The 22,066-nt window shown below is 39.8% G+C and overlaps 1 protein-coding gene across 8 annotated transcripts in view; it reads left to right on the top strand.

Annotated features, from left to right (window-relative positions):
- The window catches only part of TRIM33 (tripartite motif containing 33), a 58,960-nt gene that overhangs the window by 10,281 nt on the left and 26,613 nt on the right, over window positions 1-22,066 (top strand). For all 8 annotated transcript variants that reach the window (XM_053393557.1, XM_053393555.1, XM_053393554.1 and 5 more), the window contains exons 2-6: window positions 14,061-14,179; window positions 14,316-14,463; window positions 16,102-16,234; window positions 18,797-18,913; window positions 19,825-19,939. In XM_053393557.1, the coding sequence (XP_053249532.1) occupies window positions 14,061-14,179; window positions 14,316-14,463; window positions 16,102-16,234; window positions 18,797-18,913; window positions 19,825-19,939 (632 nt within the window). The remainder of the gene's footprint in view (window positions 1-14,060; window positions 14,180-14,315; window positions 14,464-16,101; window positions 16,235-18,796; window positions 18,914-19,824; window positions 19,940-22,066) is intronic.

Below are 22,066 nucleotides of genomic sequence, written 5' to 3'. Positions count from 1 at the left end.
CAGATCTCTTGGCTTTCTCCCCCTTGCAACTATATGTTTTCAGCTATGTGTTTTAATATATTGTTGGAAATTGCCCAGAGTGGCTGGGGCAACCCAGTCAGATGGGTGGCATATATCGTATTTTTCCATGTATAAGACTAGGTTTTTTCCTAAAAGTACAGTGGTACCTCGGGTTAAGTACTTAATTCGTTCCGGAGGGCCGTTCTTAACCTGAAACTGTTCTTAACCTGAAGCACCACTTTAGCTAACGGGGCCTTCTCCTGCTGCCCCGCTGCCGGAGCACAATTTCTGTTCTCATCCTGAAGCAAAATTCTTAACCTGAGATACTATTTCTGGGTTAGCGGAGTCTGTAACCTGAAGCATATGTAACCCGAGGTACCACTGTAATGTTACAAATTAGGGGGCATCTTAAGCATGGATACATCTCTCCCCATTTTTTAAAATCTGAGTCCCCCAAAATAGGGGGCATCTTATACATGGGGCCGTCTTATAGACGGAAAAATGCAGTAAATAAAATTACTACTACTAGTACTACTACGCTGTCTCTTTTCATCTCTCCACCTCTCCTCCTCCCCAGGAGAAAAAGGGGTGAAGTCAGCAAAGTAAAAGCCCCTTTGTCTCTGCTTGGCAAAGGGAAATACAGCAAGGGGGATTTGGCTGTTATATTCCTCACTGTGTTTTCTTCTCACCCTTGCCTGCTGGGGCAGGATTGCAGCCAACAGTTAGAGGGACTTGCTGTGTGTTCTCAGTTGCAGAAAGCACAGTGCTGTGATGGTGCTGAGAGTGGCACAGGTAGATAGGGAACAGCAGCAGGAGTAGTGGTCAGTCTTGTGCCTTTTCTTCCTGGCGAAGGGCATGAAAATCAAGTGAGAACTGGAGAAGTAATCACTTTCACACTTTTTTACATCTTCTTTTCCCCCCTAAAGTTCTCTCCTAGTGCCTTCTGTGTTTGTGTTCTGGATTGATTTTATTTATTCAATTTACCAGCTCTTCTTCCTGAAGAAGCCCAGGATGGCAAAAATCACAGTAAAACAACTTTTATCAGTTAAAAAGTTATGAAAATCAAAACATTCAAACAATGATCTCAGGGTTGCCAGATATTTTCAGCCACCAAATATCTGGGGAAACAGGAATGTTTTAAACTTCCTCCTGAAAGTCAATAAAGGCAATAAAGGCAAATGCACCTCAGTCGCCATGGGGGGGCTAGAACAGAAAAGGCTTTATCACAGGTCAGTGCCAACCAGACAGGAACAAGTAGTAGCACAAGGCCTTACCTCCCAATCATAGGATCTTACATGGCTGATACAGGGAAACATGCTTTTTTAGATACAGTGGTGCCCCGCAAGACGAATGCCTCGCAAGACGGAAAACCCGCTAGACGAAAGGGTTTTCCGTTTTGGAGGTGCTTCGCAAAACGAATTTCCTATGGGCTTGCTTTGCAAGACGAAAATGTCTTGCGAGTTCCTGCGGGTTTTTTTTTCTTTCCCCCCCTTTTTCCCAAGCCGCTAAGCCGCTTATCAGCTGATCCGCTAAGCCGCTTAACAGCTGATCCGCTAAGCCGCTTAACAGCTGATCGCTAAGCTGCTTATCAGCTGATCCGCTAAGCCGCTTATCAGCTGATCCGCTAAGCCCGCTAATAGCGCTAAGCTGCAAAGCCGCTAATGGGCTTGCTTCGCAAGATGAAAAAACCGCAAGATGAAGAGACTCGCGGAACGGATTCTTTTCGTCTTGCGAGGCACCACTGTACTTGGCTTCTAACCTGCTTAGGCCTTGATACAACATAAGCACAAACTCTGTTACTTGGACCCAGCAGCTCACTGGCAGCTGGTGACACTTTCAGGACTGGTGACACTTGGTCCCACTGGACTACCGCTTTTAACAACCTATCAGCCACATTCTGTGCTAACTGCACCTTTTATAAATTTTCAAGGGCAACCCCAATGTACATTACAATAGTCCAGATGGGAGGTCACCAGATCATGGAAAACAGAGACCAAGTGTCAGGGCTGCCCTAGGTCCCAGCTCACAAAGGACCAACGCTGCTTCGTTGTTAAGTATAAAAGTCTTTATTGAAGTTCAGTTTCACTTCCAGAGCCGCAGCGCGCAGCCCCACGTCTAAAGTGTCAGACCACTGATGCTCCGTCTGAGTCTCCTCCCCCCTGACACCAATTTAAGATCCTAGCCTTGCTCCACCTTCTCCGCTGCTCCTTCCTCCTCTGGGTCCGCCTGCCCGCCGGGGTTCCGCCCTTTCTAGCCTCTTCTCCCGCTGATTCCCCTGAGCCTTCTCCCTCCCTCCGGCGGGCTTTAGGAGCTGGTTCCCCATCCGGGTCTCCTGCTGTTCCGCGCGCCTGCACATTTGAACTTGGCGCGCGCGCCCAGCCAGCAGCTTTCCTCCTGACCGTTTCACTGCTGCTGCCACTGCTTCCCCCTTCGGGGGGGCTAGCTGCAACTGACCTCCCTTCTGTTCCCCCACTCTCCGATGGAGGCGTGGTCAGCCCTGACTCCCTCTCTGGAGGAGACGCTGGCCCTGACACATGTGACTCCTCCCCCCCACTATGCTCTGGTGGGGAAACTGGTCCCGATCCTCCACTGCTGCTTTGGGGTTCCCCTCTGGCTCCTTGTTTCTGGTGCGTCCCCCCTGGGACCCCCCTTGCCCTGACCATCGGCGCCCCCTTCTGGGAATCTTCTGATTCGCTGGAGAAGCTCATGGAATCTCTCGGGCCACTGTCATACTCCCCTACGCTGCCCTCAGATTCTTCCCCTTCGCTCTCCCAATCCTCTCTCCCCAGTGCTCCTGCTCCTGATTCCCTGACACCAAGTTATCCTGGTCTAGAAACAGCTGTAGTTAACAAATCACAACAAAGCTGGGCATGAGCATTCATAACCACAGAAGCCAAACAAGACTCTAGTGACAAGTTAGAATCCAGGTGTACTCCCAAACTTGTTTCTCCCAGAACAGGTCTTGTTTCTCCCAGAACTTCTCCCAGAACAGGTCCTACACCTAACTTCTGGACTCAGGCATCAACTACTCATGACACTTCTGTCTTAACAAGATTCAGACTCAGTTTATTGGCCTCCATCCAGTCCACAACTGTCTCCAGACACTTGTATAACACATTCACAGTGTCTCCTGATTCCAATAGAATTGAGAAATGGAGCTGCGTGTCATCATACCAAAGATACCGTGCTCAGAATCTGCAGATGGCAGCTCTCAGCAGTTTAATTTAGATGTTAAATAGCATAGGAGGCAGAATGGATCCTTGCAAGTCCTCACAGTTCAAAAGCTACGGGGCTGAGCAACAATATCCGAATGCTACTCTCTGGTAGTGACCCTGCAGGCAAGAGTGGGACCAGCATAATTCAGTGCCTCAAACTTCCACCTCAAGTTTCTCCAGCAGGACACCATGGCCAATGGTGTCAAAATTCACTGAGAAGTAACGGACTACCAACAGATTTTCACTCCCTCCCTCTCTCCTGATAAAGGTCATCATGATGACCAAGGCTGTTTCAGTGCCGAAACTGGATCAGAAACCAGACTGTTAGGGCTTTTTTTCAGAGGGAACTCCCAGGAACTCAGTTCCGGCACCTCTCAGGTGAGCACCATTGCCATTCTAAGAGAACAAGGGAGTTCCGGCACCTTTTTCACCCACATGGAGAGTTCTGGCACCTCTTTTTCTAGAAAAATAGCACTGCTGTTAGGGACCTAGATGATCCATTGATTCATGCTTTGCCTATAATGACTGAATGCAATAAAGTGAAGGTTTTTTTCAGTCTTAACATTGAAGGTTTGGGGAAATGATTTCTAACCCACACATAGCTATCACGTTTTGAAACTAATACAAAGAATAATACAATTGTTATTCCTTTTGTTCATTGCATACAAAAAATTATCTTCCTATGGTTTCATTATGAGATGTTAAGCCACCTTTTTGCAGTTACTGGTTACCAGGATAATGTAACGGCATTATGGGATAAAATATCTCATGTGCTTAATCCTGCCTTGCAAATAAGTCTCCTCAAATTGCCAGATCACACAAAGTTATACTACCTCACATTCCTACACATACTATGAATTAAAGCAACCCTGTTATATTTCTTTAGGATCTACTCCTGTACAAATTTACCTGAGAATACATTCCATTGACTGCTGAGCAGATGTGTACAAGATTGTACTGTTAATCTCATCCTTACTAGTAATGAGCATCAAAATAGTTCTTCTGTGGTTAGATGGTTAAAGAAGGAAGAACTAAATGGATGAGGTTTGTTTAGTTTTTAGGTTTTTTTTTTAAAGATTCCATCCTTTCCTATCCCACAATAGTGCAGCATTTGTTTGTTTTCTGCTCTGACTTGCAAACCAAACAAATAATCAAATGTATGTTCACAATGTGGGTATAGGATTGCAGCTAATACAAAATTGCTCCCCTCTACCTGGCTCAAGTAAAACTGTATAGATGATTTAAAGGTCCAAACCCGGCAGTCACGTTGACTATTCCTTTGCTCCTTACGCTTTAGAAGCACTCAAAAACTATAGGCACAATATCTTTTGATGAAGGGCATTATATAAATTAAATCAAATCCAGTCAATCAGTCAATCAATCAATCAATCAATCAAACTCTGGTGTCAAAGACATGAGCCTGGAATTTATGAGAGAGACTGAATCAGTTTCTTATGAGATGGATAGGGCCAGTGGTAAACTCTAATAATTTTATTTACTGTACACACCCGACTTTTCAGCCATGCTTGGCTACCAAAGATGCCTAATACTCATGTCCAATATTGCAATAATACTAAATTCCACCAACTACCTTCCTATTTAAGATTTGTCTATTTTTTAATTTTAATGTTTGTCGCTCTCCAAGGAGCTTGAGAGGCATGTTGTACTGGGGACAGAATTAGAAACTCAGATTTATAAGCTAGGCACCAAATGGCTCCTTAAACCAAGATTACAATAAAAACAAAATGTTTAGTTGTCATTTGGGGGCAAGACTTATTTTTTTGAATGATGGACTGACTGTGATTGATTCTCAGTTAAACATCTGTCTAGTTGTATGACAACCTTGAGCAAGGTTAAGAACTTTGAGTCACTTTATCCAGGGACAGTCCACATATATATTTGTCTACTCCAGCTCTTTTTCTTAATGGTGACACAGACCATTCATAACCTAAGAATATTCTTCACCACTGTGAGCAGGACAGTGGGGTAAGTGAAGACAAGTGACAACAGTTAACTATAATGTTGTTCGCTGCTCCTGCTCAGGCTGCACAGAAAAAGCATTTTGGTTCCTGAAATTCATTCTGATGGTGCAGATAAAATATAACTGATAGAATTCTACAGGATGTGGTATTAGTGTGTGAAAACAGTCAAGATCCAATGATCCACAGGCATATACCTCCAGATGTGGAGATGTCAGACACAATCCAGGCACCTGGGCATCTTTACTAGGTCCCATGTGGTCTGTAGTCAGGCTAATTTCGAACACTGGTTGGGCGCTGTTCTATTGTATCTTCACCACAACCTGTGACAAATGCTTGAATGAGAAATAGTGACTTGCCCAAGATCACTCAGTGAACTTTATGGTTGACTAAGACAATAGTTGCAGCTTCATAGTACAGTTGCCGTTATGTAAGAAATGTGAGTAGTAACTAATTGGCAGCCTTGCTAAGAACTAAATGTTATAAACATAATTACAATTTCTCCTGGGATTAATTTGAACTCTTGCTATTGTTATGCTATCATTAAAACCTATAACAAACTCAGTGCTTCATAGGTGCGTCAATTATTATTATTATTATTTTAAAAAAACCATGCTGTGCACAAATGGTCTGCTTTAAAGAAGTGGCTGCATAGCATCTATGGAGGCATACTTCCCCTTTAGGATATATCAGGATTGTCTCTGTTCAAAAGTGCTTCAGGAGAGCATTCCTTTCATCTACCAGAATGTTTGGGCTCAGTGAAAAATACCAAAGTGGAAATGACTAGGGAAAGAGTCATTAAATGACGGGGAGTGGGGATGAGAACACAATATTTCTTCAGAAAAAAGTTTTGGGACTCAAGGAATATGTTCATCAGAGCAGAAACTCTCATACCAGATCTGTGCACAATGTTCCTTAATAATGAGGTCACATACTCAGAGATAGTCATCTCCCAATTACATCTAAGGCTAAACATTAAGCCCAAGGCTACATCTAGTGAAATAATCCTTTTAGTGTAACAAGTTCAAGGGAGGGAGGTTGTCCCCTGGCCTATTTTATCATTGCAGCAACCTTTTGAGGTGGACTAACTCCTAAGGAGGCATCTCCTTCCACATGAACCTGCATGAGGTCTCTCCTTTGTTTCTGAAGCCTCCACACTGTCTCTTCACTACCGTAATAGACATGTGGCTGGCACAATTTTGTTGTACAGCTTGGGCATCTTCTTCATTATTAGATTACTTGCCCCAGTTTTGCTGCCCATCATGTCTGCCCATGGCACACACACCACTGATCTGGGAAATGATGGTAGAAAGAGCCACAAAAGAACGGTCAAAGATAGTTAGGAAAAGCTGTTTGGGTTCAGAGTTTTGAGAATTATCATGCAATAGTGAAATTTTTAAAGATAAGTTTCACAGTGGTACACTGCAGCTCGAAAGCCACATAAGATCTGTAATACTTTAGAATGCAAAATGATAGTGACAATGACAAAATGCAGTCAAATAAGATTTTATACATTGTATAGTAAATATGTAAGAAAACTAATAACTTATGGAAGTTGATTACTAAAACCATGTATGCAATGTTATTTTTTTCTGATGTACGTTGGCTAACCTTTTTAAAGGAACATGTTACAGAAGTAACCTAAAGGAAGTCCTCCAAAAAGTAGTGACTGGATGAAGCTTGAGGTACTATTAAAAGAGTAAAACAAGTTGTTGCCTTGGAGTTGATCAGGAGAGGCTTCCTGGCTTAGAAGGAGGACTTGATATGATGGTAAGAGTTGGGGTGTATGACAGGGAAGGGCCAGAATATGCAGCAACACCTCTGACATTTCTCCTTTTCAGTTCAGCTATTCCTTCTGCTTTCTTCTTCCTCCTTAATGCTTCTTTGCATTCACATGAATCTGAGTGGCTAGTTGTTTCCTCTGTACAGTGGTACCTTGGGTTACATATGCTTCAGGTTACATATGCTTCAGGTTACATATGCTTCAGGTTACAGACACCACTAATATAGAAATAGTACCTTGGGTTAAGAAGTTTGCTTCAGGATGAGAACAGAAATCGCGCGGTGGCCGCGTGGCAACAGCGGGAGGCCCCATTAGCTAAAGTGGTGCTTCAGGTTAAGAACAGTTTCAGGTTAAGAACGGACCTCCGGAACGAATTAAGTACTTAACCCAAGGTACCATTGTACAGAAATTTGACTGCATTAGTTGAGGGCTTAACAGCAATTAATTCATTGCACACTCTAAAGATTCTGCATAAGAATTTTAGAATGGTAGAATGCCTTCTACAATTTCCAACTGCATCAGAGGTGGGTTGGCATCTATGAAAGCTTATGTCATTTTATAAAGAAAACTTGTAAAAAAGAATCTCAAGGTGTGTGAAACACATTTTTCCTCTGTATCATACAAGGCAAACACAGTTTTCATATTTTATAAATTATTGTTTAAATGGTGTTTAACACCATGTAGGCTTAGCCATATTTATGTTGGGGTAAACAATAAATATTGCACATGTGGTTCCTGTAGAGGAAAAATCTTATTCCATGAGATAATGCCACAATATATTTAAGGTGCAACAAGACTTTGGGTGGGATTCACTGAACAATCCCTATCATCAGAAGCCCTGCACAATGGGGATTTCTCTCCTCTGCTCCCCCTGTGCACCCCCCCCCCGGCTGTGGGCAGGTCAGGGAAACCCACAGAATAGCACATGGTGGGGAGGGAGTGAGAGAGGGGAGTGCTCCATCTGGCAAACATATGGGCTTATGCAGATGTAACATTTGTAATAGTGTGATGTTGAATTCTTCCGTTTGCTTTTGTCCTCCTAACAATAGTTTTTATTTATTTCTTATTTAAGGGCCCACTCTCTGCCCACTATAATATGGTTGCGTGCTATCCCAATCTCCAAGTGTTGTGAGATTCCAGGAGTTCCAGACACTTACCCAGGGTTTGTGTTTCCTTTTGGGCACAGTGGAGGTTGTTGTGTCTTTATGCTATATGGTTTATTTACACACACATATAACCTGAGACTGTGATGGAGTCCCCAAAGGGTTCTTGTTTCTCCTATAGCCACAGCCTTGGACTCAAGCAGAGGTCTGGAATGGCGCACACTCTCTTCTTGCTTATTTCTTTCCAGGGCACGTTTCCCCTCCTCAACTGTAAACTCTGACTTTTCTCCTTCTCACTTTTTTCCCTTGCACCTAATGAGCCCAGTGTGGGAAACATGTAACTTGAGAGAGAATTTTCATAATTTGGGGTGGGAGGGGGTCAGGTTATGTCTGAGAATGCTCTGTATATTTACTCCTTTTATTTATATGGGAAAGGGGGAAATGAATTAGTGGCCACATAGTGGGGTGGGAGAGCTGAAAATAATGTCAGTATTGCACATCTGGCAACCAATGCCAGATTTCAGATAGTACATGGGTAGACGAGTGTGCTCCCGATTCTTTCCTTCTTCCTTTGCAGGTGCAACTTGAACCACATCTTGAATTCAAGTATGGGATGCAAAGGAAGAATGTGAGCGCACTTATTGCACTCCTAATACTTCTTTGTTTTAGCTGTCGCTTCATGCACCTGAGGTTGTATATGACATCAGGCCCTTGAAAGTTGGGTGTGGTTTCCAAACATCCAGATGTGCCAATCTCCAAGGCAGGCAAGCCTAAATAGGCCTGTGGGCTGGAGGTTTCTTTCCACTGGACTAGAAGATAAGCAGATCTTTGATTTTGGGCCAGATCTCATGAGTGACAACAATGTTTCTCTTTCCCATGTGTGCTTTATGTTCCTCGTTTGTCTTTCTCAATGCTATAAAAAAGAGAAATGTGCTTTTCAAACATTCTCTTAACTTCATAAAACATATATGTGAGTTGGCATGGAAATTGAAACAATTTAAAACGTTTTATTGGCTTGCTGATGTCATTGGATATGATCTAAAGTTTTATTTGATCATCTAGTCATTGAATCAGAAGTAAGTGAATAGTGCAGTTATCCATCCAAAGAGATAGAAATATGTTGCTAATTCTCATCCGCGTGAATTGCCAGTGCCAGAATGTTTATCACTCCCACAAACACTGTTAATAATGTCGTTGTAACAGTTTTTAATTTCTGCATTTTACAGTCTCCATCCCCCCCCCCCCCATGGCAAGCTATGCATATTTATACCAGCAACTCAAGAAAATCCTTGAGGCATCTGACTATGTGGACTCTAGTCCATAAAAGCTGTATGTCACAATAAATTTATATCATATTTCTTTTGCTGTTCATAAATAAAATATAAAACAAATGCAGGTAGCAATAACAGTTTTAGTCTTTAAGGTACCACAAGATATTTGGGTTTTTAAAGAGTTAATTACTTTTAAAAACTATTTGCTAGAGTTAGTTTACTTGGTCCGACCTAGGTCCATTGTGATTAAAAATACCAGTAGTTTATTTAAAGTATTGAAGTGGTGGGGAGAGTAGTTTTGATTAAGGCAAATTCATTTTTTCGTGTAACAGTGCAAACCGTTTTCTGCAATGAACTTTAGGTGATAACTTAAGCTGCAATCTTAACCCCATTTACCTAGCAGTAAGTCCCATTGCATTCAGTAGGACTGACTTCTGTGTAGACATGGCTAGGATTGCACAGTTATGCATGCCTTAGCATAGTCTCTATTCCCAGTCTTCAAAGAACTGTTTCAGAAAGTCTCATTGATAGACACCAGTACTTCTAGCAGCAGCAGCAGCAGCAATACACAAGAGGATTTGAGGGTGGGGTGGATCTTATCTGTCACTTCTTGTAGCCCTACAAAAATTGAAAGATGTTTATGCCCCTTTAGTGCTTTTCCTTTTCCCACTGTTGGTTGCAAAGAGACTTGACTTCCACTTCACATTGTGCACTGGGGAAATAGCAAGGAGGACTCCTGTCAGTTCTTTCAGTCTTCAAGGCAGAGCACAAAGTGATGGAAAATATTTTCCCCAACAGTCTGCTGCCCAATGATGATGGGGAAGTGGGTGGATCTTATCTCACTTTGGGCAGGAATTTTGCTGAAAGTAGAACAGAAGCAGTCCAAGCCTCAGTCACTGCTTCTGTCAAAACCTCAGCATGATGTGAGGGATTTCTCTTGCAATATACCTCCGTAGTTTATGGGGAAGTGGGAATGGGTGCTGGCAACTGGATTTGTGGAGCCCAGCCAGTTTTGCAACCAAGAAGACTAGGGACTATTTTCTCATGAATTGGTAGGTTCCTGAGAAGCCCAACAAAGCTGTGAGTTGTGTGTAAGAACTTTAATATTCACTTGTGCTGGCTTTTCCTAGCTCAAGCAATATATTTCTAAAAGGCATCATAGGACGAAGTGCAGATCAGAGAAAACAAGATAGGGTTGCCATATATCAGGACACAAAAATTATTGAGCTTTTTTTTTCTTTCTGCAAAGTTATTGAGCTTTGCAAAAAAAATTTTTTTAAAAAAAGAATAAGTTTTTAAGCTACTTGCGAAAAAAATAAAAACTTCCGATATGGTCTGCCATATGCCTGGGTTTCCCCGAACATTTTAACTGCTTTTCGAAAATTCCGTCAGACATCATTTTTGACAGATGGATCCTGGCTTTGTTCAATAAATTCCAGACATATGGCAGCCCTAAAACAAGACTAACTTTACTTCTTTCGCCATGCTCTGAAGGGCATGTTGCTTGTCTTGCTTTTGATATACCAAGTCAGTTCTCTTTGTCTCCATTGTAGTAGCCTTGAACTGAAGGGTGGTATATAAATAGATTAAATAAAATAATGACTTATTTTGAAAACACATGTCCCTATGCTTCTGTCCCTCACCCCTAGCAGTGCAACCATAGCATACTTTTTGTTGTTGATAGATGCTTATAAAATTATGCATCATGTGAGAGAAGTGGCGAGACACAATAGTTTCTCCCTCTCAATACTGGAGCTTCGGGCAATTCAATAATGAGAGAGGACAGCTTTCAGTTGTTGTTTTTTTACAATCAAGCAGTGTATAAATTTTACAAAATAAATTAACAGTGCATAATTTCTGGAATTTGTCTGTATAATAATATGTGGTAATGGCTCATAGACGACTTTTTAAAGGGATTTGACCGATACATGGAGCATAGGCCTGGTGGGTTTAAGGAACCTCCATGTTCAATTATGAAATAACACTGAACAGTTGCTGGGGAGCAAAAGTGTGGGAGGTGTGTTTATGTCCTGCTTGTGAGCTTTGTGAAGCTATCAGTTTGGTTGCTGTAGGAAGCATCATATTGGTATAATAGATAGGGCTTCTTTTATGTTCTTCAGCTGGGAAAAATCTAGCAGTGTGCTATGGCTGCTCCCCATTTCTTACATCACTTCCTGGTTTTCCCTACCTAAGTACACTCAGATAAGATTGTACAAAAATAAGCAAATATTCAGACTGGTACTAAATCTGTTCTATGTATTTGACCGATACATGGAGCATAGGCTTTCCATATTTTTTTTTGCCTGGTGAGGTTTTTTTTAAAATGTAACTTGAAAGCTTGCCTGTTTCTGTGCCAGCAAAAAGTTTGTCCAATTAAAAAAAGGTTGCTTTACCAGTTTTATAGTATTGGCTGGTACCACATAATTATTTGTATTTAATTGTTCCATTTATAGCTTAGCTTTTATCCAACAATGCTCTTGATATTTCTTCAATTTTATGTGTTTGCTGTAGGTTTTTTAACAATTGGAAGATTAATTACATAAAATGTTTTCGAGTTGTCACTTGGCTCCTCTCACCTCCTTGTGATCTTCCACAGGGGTTAATTATGGAAATAGTTTTGTTTTTTAGATGCACAATTAATGCATCAACCTAACTTCAACCTTTAATACTTTGATGATAAAGAAACCAGCTCAACTCCTTAAAACAGCTCTAATTTTGAAATAGGAGAAGACTGTATCCTCAAGATATGCAGCAACATTTGGCTAGGAGAGGACTGTTGGAAAACTTACTATATCCCATGCTAAATGCACCACAATTCTTCTACCTCCCTTTGGCCACTAAGATCCTCTGGCTGTCAAGAAAGTAGCACAGGAAATGATAGAATCATAGACTGTCAAGATGGAAGGACCCACAAGGGTCATCTGGTCTAACCCCCCTGCAATGCAGCCTGGCATTCAGAGATTTCCACATGGCCGCAGTTGAACCTGCACTAGTCACAAAACACGATTTGTGCCTGGGGAATTTTGAACACTGATGAGAAAACCTCTTCAGATTTAAGCTCTGCCCAGAATGTGTTTGCATAAGGCAGAACAGTATCTGTTGGCACATATCCATTTTGCAAATGTAGAGTCCTTGCTTAGGGACTGTTTTACTTGTATTCTCAAACGTTATTGAAAATGGAGCAGAAGAAAGCTCAAACTAATAGCATATTAGTAATAGTACAAACATTCATTAAATGTCAAACTCCTGTTCTTTCATATTTAAATGCTACTGATGAGTGCTGTCTTTTATCAAAAGGCATAAATTTGATTGTGATTGCTATTTTAGTAATGTGACATAGATCTGGTTCTTGTATCGTGGTAAGCCAGATAATGATTTACTGTGACAATGTGAACCTGCTAGCTCCTAGAAAGACGCATTTTGATCCTCCTCAAAGGTAGCCTTTTGCAGCCTTCTGAGGCCCAGAAAGGTGCTGGACATATTGAGACAAGTGTTTCCTCAGAGGTGATTAGCTGTTCTTGTACATAGAACTTTGCACTTAATGGCTTAGCTGCTGGCTTCTGGGGAGATTGCAGCCGATTTGCTGCTCCCTGTCTCAGCGCAGAATGGCACCTAAGCCTAGGTTTGGCTTTGCATGTCACCCAAACTTGAGATTATGGTTAAGATCTCTCCTGCTTACCCATGACCAGTAGCCAAGGTTTTTCCTATGGTTACAAAACATAGTTCACAAGGAGATACCTTAACTATGGTTATGGGTTCATGTGGCACTGCTGTGTAGAGCTATAAAATGCCCAGGGAGGAGCAAAGTGCCTGCGATACTGTCCTCAGGAGCTATCATGTTCATACATTCATGCCAAGCCATGGTTCGACTTCTCAGTACATGTGAATGAGACCATAGTCTCTGACTCAGTTCTCATGTCATATTAAACTAAAGTTAAACACACACTTTGATTTAACATGAATGTGCATGATGTTCAGTGTGCTGAAAAGTTCTTATTCCATTCCTTGTTGGTCTTGCTGCATCATGAGTGAAACAAGCCAGATTTGGGCTTAGCCTGTTGTCTGAACCTGGGCTCATAGTTTGCTTCCCACCAAGCAAGCTGCAAACATCAACCAGTATTTGTTCATGCCTTACTGCTCGTTGTTTTGTTTTGTTCTGTTTTGAGGAAACAATGGGATAGATCCATATTAAGTTAGTTGTACTTGGCTTCCACTGATTTAAGTGTAACTTAAATTAGGGCCTACTGAAATCAAAGTTATTACGTAATTTTAATTTCATTTAACTTGGTCTGCATCCAACCCTCTAAGTGGAAAGGATCAAAAACAAATACCAACCTGTATTTGTTGTGCTGCTATTTATTTAGTTTCATAAAGTGCAATATCCCTGAGAACTGATGAAGTATGGCGTAATAAAAACCAACTGTTCTGAAACTTTATGGAGCACTGTTAGTGTGTTAGCTCCCAGGTTATCGATATGCTTAAAAATAAATAAATGTTGTGCCTTATAGGAATTTGAAATATTTTGTGAAACACATTATCTTATCTGGCCCACTGGAGCTGAAAGTGCTCTTATGCATTGTCCTTGGACATATTATACTTAATAGGTTTGGAAGAAGAATCTGTATTTTAATTACAAATATTATGATGATTTTAAAAATCAAGTTATGGCAATCCAGTAAAGTGTAAGAAGTACCCTTTTTTTGTTGCAGTTGGTGTGATCAGGTGTCCAATCTGTCGCCAGGAATGCAGGCAAATAGATTTGGTAGATAACTACTTTGTCAAAGACACATCTGAAGCACCCAGCAGCTCTGATGAGAAATCAGAACAGGTATGACACTTCTACTCTTTTCTCCTTGCAATGTGATTTGAGTTTTGTCTTGTGTAAGATAAAATATTTTGGTAATTTTTGGATTGACGTGTCAAAGCTTCAGCATTTGAAAATATTCCCCTCCCCCGGCTTTTAGGTGTGCACCAGCTGTGAAGATAATTCTAGTGCTGTTGGTTTCTGTGTGGAATGTGGAGAATGGCTGTGCAAAACCTGCATAGAAGCTCATCAACGAGTTAAATTTACTAAGGATCATATGATTAGAAAGAAAGAAGATGTCTCTTCAGGTGAAATTTCCGTTTCTAACTTAATACATGCCTGTCAAGAATAGCTCTGACTCTATAGATAGCCTAGGATACTGAAAATCCATGTCATTTTTGTGTTTTGGAACAGAGAGAGGCTGTTGAATTGCATCTACTCAGTTTGTGACTTCATTGGAAAGCAAATAACACAAAATACTTAATTTCATACATGGCTCAGTCCTTTTCAATTGGGCAGCTCAGTTGCTGTTGTTATGTAGCCCATGATACAGTTCTGACACCCTTGCTGCTAAGTTCATTACCTGGCTACCTTCTGCTGTCCCCTTTCTGATGCTAGAGCCATGGTTTCCCATTGGAAAACTAAACAATTCTTGGATATTTCTGAAGTACAATAACGGTCCAGTCATTAATAAAAAAACATTTAAACATTGGCAGTAAACTTTCACAAAAAGTCTGTCCACACATGTCTGTTTCCTTAATGCAATTTGGCAGTATCAATAAAATATATGAAGATGAGTAATTTCTGGCAGTTTATTAGTCAGAAGACAGATGTTGTAGGTGGGTTAGTGGATACACCCTGTTAGTTTTGTCCCTGCTATTGCAATCCTAGACCTACTCACGACGTGCAATGCTTGTGTTTAACCATTTATAAGTGATGAAGACTTACCTAGGTTGTTTATGCTTGCTTGCATCTTATTCCTCTTCTATTACTGAGGCTAAGCTGAAGTATATGTAACTGAACAGAATCCATACTCTTCCAATTTACACTTGCCTCCTTCTCCTCTCTTCTCCCTCTTCTAACATTTCCTCCAGCAGAGACAGTGTGTCAAATATTTGATTACATGTTCCACAGGGCAGAGGCCTACTTTTTGATGCCGCTTTATAGTGACATATAAATTGATAAATATAAGAGTGTTTTAAGATGAAAGTAAGAAAAGTAACATTATTATGTTTATTTGGATCTGGAAATGGGTGGTTTTGTCTAAGGCAGTTTCAATGAACTAGGAAGTGGAAGGCAGTTTGTTGAAGGCTGAGAAAAGAGTTGGTTGGAGTAGCTGGAGACATAAGGTAGTTGGAGCAAGTGAGATTTTCTCAGAGGTTAGAGATAAATAATTGTAGGAAAATAGTTTAGTAGTTAGTGAGGCAAGATGGTTTTAATCAGCAGGATAACGGAGATGTGGTTCCACCATCTTAATACCTTCCTCTGGTTGAGATCTAGGCCACAAACATTCACCAAAAGCAACGCCCCCTTTAATGTCTTGCAAGGCAACTGCCAAAGGTGGATGTTAATGCTGCTGGATTCTTCCCTTAATGCAGGACCTAAATGAAACTGGGAAGGGATTTTGTGCTGAAGGCAGAAGTTCAACAAAAGTAACACAGTGTTTGGTTCTTTTTTTGGAGGGGAGGGGTATTTGCTGAGAAAGAAGTGAATAGCCAAAATAGATGGGAAGTGGAACATAGCACTTTCCCAATCCAAAGAAACTGAAAGACAGAAATGGTGGGACCTGATACTGTTCCTAGTCAGCAGTCTGTGCCTCTGCATGGGGAACTCTGCCATGGCATTGACCCTCCTTGAGCTCTGGACGCTCTTCTGCCAGTTTCGATCTGTAGACTGACTTAATCTTTACATTAAAATACAAAAAGTCTCTCTCTTTTTTAACACAGAGGCTGTTGGAGCATCTGGTCAGCGTCCTGTTTTCTGTCCTGTGCACAAACAAGAACAGCTAAAACTTTTCTGTGAAACTTGTGACAGACTGACATGCAGAGACTGCCAGTTACTGGAACACAAAGAACATAGGTATGGCTCTTCTTCTATTCCTATGCTGTTTCTTCACACAGCAGATGCATTTAAAGTAGTGTACAGTCCTCAAGTATTTCTGCTATAAAATGTGTGAACTTTGTGTCTGTAGCAGATGGATTTGGGCTGGTGGTGCTTTGGGCTCTTAATTCCAGTACTGATTCTAAGTGGCAATAGAGCAGTCGTCAGATTAAAGAAATCTTAATCACATGAATTTTAGTTGATAATTTAAATTACACATTTGTACATGAATAAAGCAATATTTTTGTGGGGAAACATATCTTGATTTTACATAATGTGTGCAGCAAGTATCATCTTAGAAGAGGCATTTCCTCCAGTGTGGGGTAGAGAAGGGAAAGTGTGTTTGTTCAAAAGGAGGGCATCAGCACCTGCCATTTTTGTAAGTACATCTGTTAAAAATAATTGACATTTTCAATGTATTGCCCAGTTAATCAGGAACTGCTTTTTAATTGATCAGTTTTAGAAATAGATTATTTTATACGAAAATTTCTCTCCCACTTTTTCCTTATAAAAGGAAATGCTCAGAGTGACTGACGAAAGCCTGATTCACATGTCATATTAAATCATAGTTAAACAAAATGATAGTTTAGTCTGAATAAGTAGTGTGCTGGTGCATGTGGTCCAAGGTCCCCACTTGTGCTGCTGCCTTGCTGGGGACAAAACAAGTTTCTTGTTGTAGCTCAAGCTTTGTTTCTCTCCAAACAAACTATGAGCAAAGGTTTGTTTTTGGCTTACTTCTCATATTTGGTTTGGAGAGGAACAATGAAAAGCCAGAATATGGCTTTTTTCCTCTATGGTGTGGCAGCATCACAGTGGGGAGGAGTGAATTGGGAACTGGAATTTTTTGAGTAGTGTGGACCACATTAAACTATGCTGCTCCTTCACTTAAACCATAGTTCATTTAACTGTGATTTAATGTGATGTGTAAACAAGGCCGGAGTATGAAAAGGAGCAAAAAATTAACGGTTCATGAACTGATGTATGCAATTAGATGCTAATATTTTAATAGAATTGGCACTGATGATGCTGACACTTTAACAAGGATTAGGCTATTATTGCATGAGTTCATTCCGTAGATTGATGCAACACTGAATGTTAATTGTTTCAAAATCACTGAGCTTATGAAAGAAATATGATGCAGCAAATGGCTACCTCTGGTCAAATATACATGTAGGCGTCATTTAAGCAGAAATACTTGTCTTAGCTTCCATGATTAGTACTTTGAAGAATGCATCTGTAACATTTCTGCTTCTATAGCATTAATGCAGCTTAATGAAAACACTTATCGTTTTCCAGCTGAATACATTGATTTGGTTTGTAAGATCGCCCTGCTGAACTTTAAACTGGTGACTTCTTAGAGGTATAGGAAGCTGTGCATAAGGAAAGAAAAAATCAGTGTAGTAGTGCCTGCCTCTGTATGCTAGGATATTTGTGTTCAGTCTGTTATCTTTGCACCTTCTAGGACATACTTCTAAGGTAATTTCCTTATTTAAATATTTTAGTTCTTCAGGGAAATTCTCATTACGTTGTTTCTGGAGCATGAAATTCTTGAGGTTAAGATTGGTCACAGATTTTTAGAATAACATGCTATTTCAGAAACTTTGACAATATTAATTTGACATTAATTATTAGCAGTATATAGTTGATTGAGCTTTTTTTGCTAACCAGTTGGCTGGGTCTGGTTTACTAAAATAAAGATGGCAAGCTCACAGTATTCTTCTTGCCTTATAGATGGACCACTACAATTGCTTAGATTCATATGTAATGCAGATTACAATCTGGACAAGTACAGTACAAATTTCTGAGACATGAACCCTAGTAATAAAATGAGACAACAGATATAATACAGTGTGGCGTTATTACCCCCCATTCACAGACTTATGTTCATGAATAATATTTTCTGGCATCTGCAGCAGAGAAGGATAGCAAAATTTGACGTGCAAGGGATTCTGCAAAAGTTTGACCATTTCATTGTGATTCCATATATTTGATTATTATTTAATATTCTTATGCTGCTTTTCCAGGGTTGAGCTCAGAGCATTTTATTCTAATAAAGTATTGGAATAACCTATACATAAGTGGTTCATAATATTTTAAAAAACAGTAAAATATCAGTGAAGCAAAAGCAGACCATTCAATGAATGGACAATTCAGCATGAACACATAATTCAACCTTCCTGATAGAATATTTGTGCAGAATGCAAATGATTTTTCACAAAATCACCACATATATTCTTAGATTTCTAGAAAGACTGGATTTTGTTTTGAGAATTGAAACAGACTAAGAGGTGTTGCTAATGGCCTTGAGAGCATTCTGTTTGCAGGGGGTTGTACTATATGACCCTTCCAACTCTACAATTCTATGATTCTTTGTACAACAGAAATCCCCATTTGCAAACCTGTCTTTTAAGCATTCCTTACCAATGGTATTTATGCAGCTGCCACTTTTCACGTTAGCAAGCTTATGTTTCAATCCAGTGTTTCCTCTTACTGCATGGTGCTCCTGCTTGATAATTGCATGTTGTCTTTTGCTTCGGAAAGGTACCAGTTTTTGGAAGAAGCGTTTCAGAATCAAAAGGGTGCTATTGAGAATCTATTAGCCAAACTCCTTGAAAAGAAGAATTATGTTAACTTTGCAGCTACTCAGGTGCAAAATAGGTAGGTGATTATTATTATTTCTATAATAATGCTTATACTGTATTATTCTTTTCTTCAGGTGGGCTAGTTTATAGGATTACTAAAATTCTAGCCTCTGAAGATGGAAGTAGAGCAGCTATTCAGCCTGATCCAGCAAACAGAATCCACATGTACAAATAGATTTCTGCAAATTTTATCTGTTGTACCAAATTCACAAGTGCCTGTTCAATGAAGAGCAGTGTGCCCATGCACTTTGCAGCTTTGGCAGGGAGAGCCTTCCTCACTAACGAGTTAGAACGTCCAGGCAACCTCCCTGGCTTTTTGCGGCTAAAGATGGAGAGTATGTGCATACCAGCTGTGCAGTTACTGCAGCACTGCAGTGTGTTTCATTACTCTGGAATCTTAATTGATGAAGGGTAGGTTAGAAATAGGAGTTAATAATGCCCCAGGGAGCACAACACATCAATATGACACCAGTGGCACAATAGGCCGGTGCTTACAGGAGGACAAATTACTACCTGCTTTAGGCAGAGAGGTGAACATTAATTTGAAATAACAGGTTGCCCCTTATATTAATTAGTTTTTTTTAAAAAAACACAACTAAATTTCTCTGTGCTAAGTTAGGCCCCCCCAAAAGCAAAGAAAGCAGTAGAATAAACATTTCATAACACATGAAACATAAATATCTAACAAACGTAGAAGGATATTTTAATGTTGATGGAAGTTGTTGTCCCATATTGTAAAATGAAATTACTTTTAAGATTTTCCTCTTAAGAATGAATGGAAAATATGGTTGGATGGTATGGTGTATTGAGGTTGAACATACTTCATATAAATCTGTATTTACATAATACGTTGAATTTTTGCTTGAGGGGGAAAAAGGTTAAAGATGTTCCAATGCTACTGCCTGACAGCACATTTCTCTCTTTCAGGATAAAAGAAGTAAATGAAACTAACAAACGAGTAGAACAGGAAATCAAAGTGGCTATTTTTACCCTCATTAATGAAATCAATAAAAAAGGAAAAGCTCTCCTACAACAGCTTGAGGTACAACTAAATGCAAAATAAATAAGTAAAAATATTTGGCATGAATCCTGCTGTGATCTTTGCACATATATGGCTTCTTCTATCTTGAATAACCCTGTGGTTGGTTTTGTCCATTATGAAATTCTTGGCGCATTTCACACACAGCGCTAGCAAGCATGATTACATTCAAACTTTGTATATCTTTGGTTAGTTTAAATTACTCAGTTTAGTCAAGCAAGCCAAGAGTCAAACTGTGGCTTATGATCCTGGCTTGTTAACAGACTGTAGTTTAACCTAACCAGATTTCCCCCCAGTTTCCACACAATGGGGAAATCTAGTTAATTGCGTTCATGGCTGTGCTGGAGGAAAGTGGGGAGCATGTGTGCCTGAGGCTTGCTGGTGCTTGTGCATATAGTCCTAAACTACGGCTTAGCTAAGTGCAGAAAGGGCCATTGAGTTCCTTTCTCAATATGCCTGCCTAAAACTGACATGGATTGTAAATATTCATGACAGTTCAGTAAGGCACAAATTGCAGAGCCACTTGGTTACATGACTTTAAGTGTGCTGCTTTCCGTGTGATGTCTCATAAAAAATCTTACCCTTTGTTGAATGCATCATTTAAAAATTTGAAATCTCTCATTGATACTTGTCCTACCCTTCAGATTTGTGTGATCGCATCCATACCATACATTTAAAGCACTCTTATGCCACTTAAACAATCATGGCTTCCTTCAAAGAATTCTTGGAACTTTAGTTAAGAGTGCTTATAGCTCTGTGAGGGGTCTCCTAATGGCTCACAGCATCCTTGGGAAAGTACATTTTGCAGGATTATTTTAGTGGCACTAATTGAATCTGTAGTTAACAGTTAAAATACTTCTGACTTGGATGCAGATTATTATTTTTTCAGTAGATGACAAATTAGTAGTCATCTACATTGCAGCTTAGTGTCTCATTATAATATTGGGTTGTTCATTGCCAAGTCCCCTGTCATAGGTTGAAAGGGTGTTGGTGATGTGGGTTGCTCAGAACATTTTGAATCGGACAATTTTCTGATGACTTTAATCAGTCGGGATGAGATTTTACATGTTTGGCTTTTATATTTCATAAAGAAAATATTTTTAAAATGCTAATCTTATATGTGGTACCAATATCTCAAAATGGTTTCCATAGCCAGATGTAGTTCAGTGGAAATATTGAATAGGAAAATAATTCACAAAATGCACAATGTGGTATAATTTTTATGGTCAAATTATTGTTATGGGAATACTTGTAATTTTTAAAAAATGCAATAGCCTAATAGAATACTCTTCTCCTTGTTAAATTTTAAGGAGAAAGACTAAGACACTGAAAGGCACTATTAACAGTGCAGTCCTATACATGTCTTTTCAGAAGTAGCTTCCATTGAGTTCAGTGGGGCTTACTCCCAGGTAAGTGGGCATAGGATTGCAGTCTAATTTTAGTACACCCAGAGGTACTGTGCTCCTAAAAAAAAGTTAATTGCAATTTAGAAATGGCACAATTTGAATGGTATTCTATCCATTCATTATGCTACTAATTAATTCTTATGAACAAATAAAATTTTAGAACTAGATGATTCTTTACAGGAAAATAAAAATAGTAAAAATGTGAAAAAATGTGACCTATAACAGTGATGTTGCTTTTGTAGAGTTCTTTGAAACTTTACAGGACTTTCAGTGTTTCAAAATTATGATAAATCATATTCATATTCCACGTTGTCTTCCTTTGTGATGCCCAGAGGTATAGATTGCCCCACTTTTTGCTTTAATTTTGATAAAAGTACTGAGATGCCTGAAAGCAAGGCTATTAAATCCCTAAGCTCTGTGGTAACAAGCACCAAATGGGATGGGATGGGGGATGTTTATTGCTGGTGCTATATTTATTTGATAGGTTAAGTAGGTGATGGCTGCTTGAACCAAACTCGGTCAAAATGTAGATATAAAGCTAGCTTTAACTACTTGCATCAAATTAGCACTTTTTGAAGAAATAAATCATAATGCAAAATTATGGAGCAGTTATTGTATGTTTTACCCTTTTTTGTGAACTGCCTTGAGCATCTTTTAGGTGGATAATGTATAAAATAATACAATTGTATATAAGGAATGTAGCCAACATTGTGTGAGTAGAAGG

Source organism: Podarcis raffonei, chromosome 6 (assembly GCF_027172205.1).
Source record: "Podarcis raffonei isolate rPodRaf1 chromosome 6, rPodRaf1.pri, whole genome shotgun sequence".
Taxonomy (NCBI): domain Eukaryota; kingdom Metazoa; phylum Chordata; class Lepidosauria; order Squamata; family Lacertidae; genus Podarcis; species Podarcis raffonei.
This window is presented reverse-complemented; position numbering and strand designations above follow the sequence as displayed.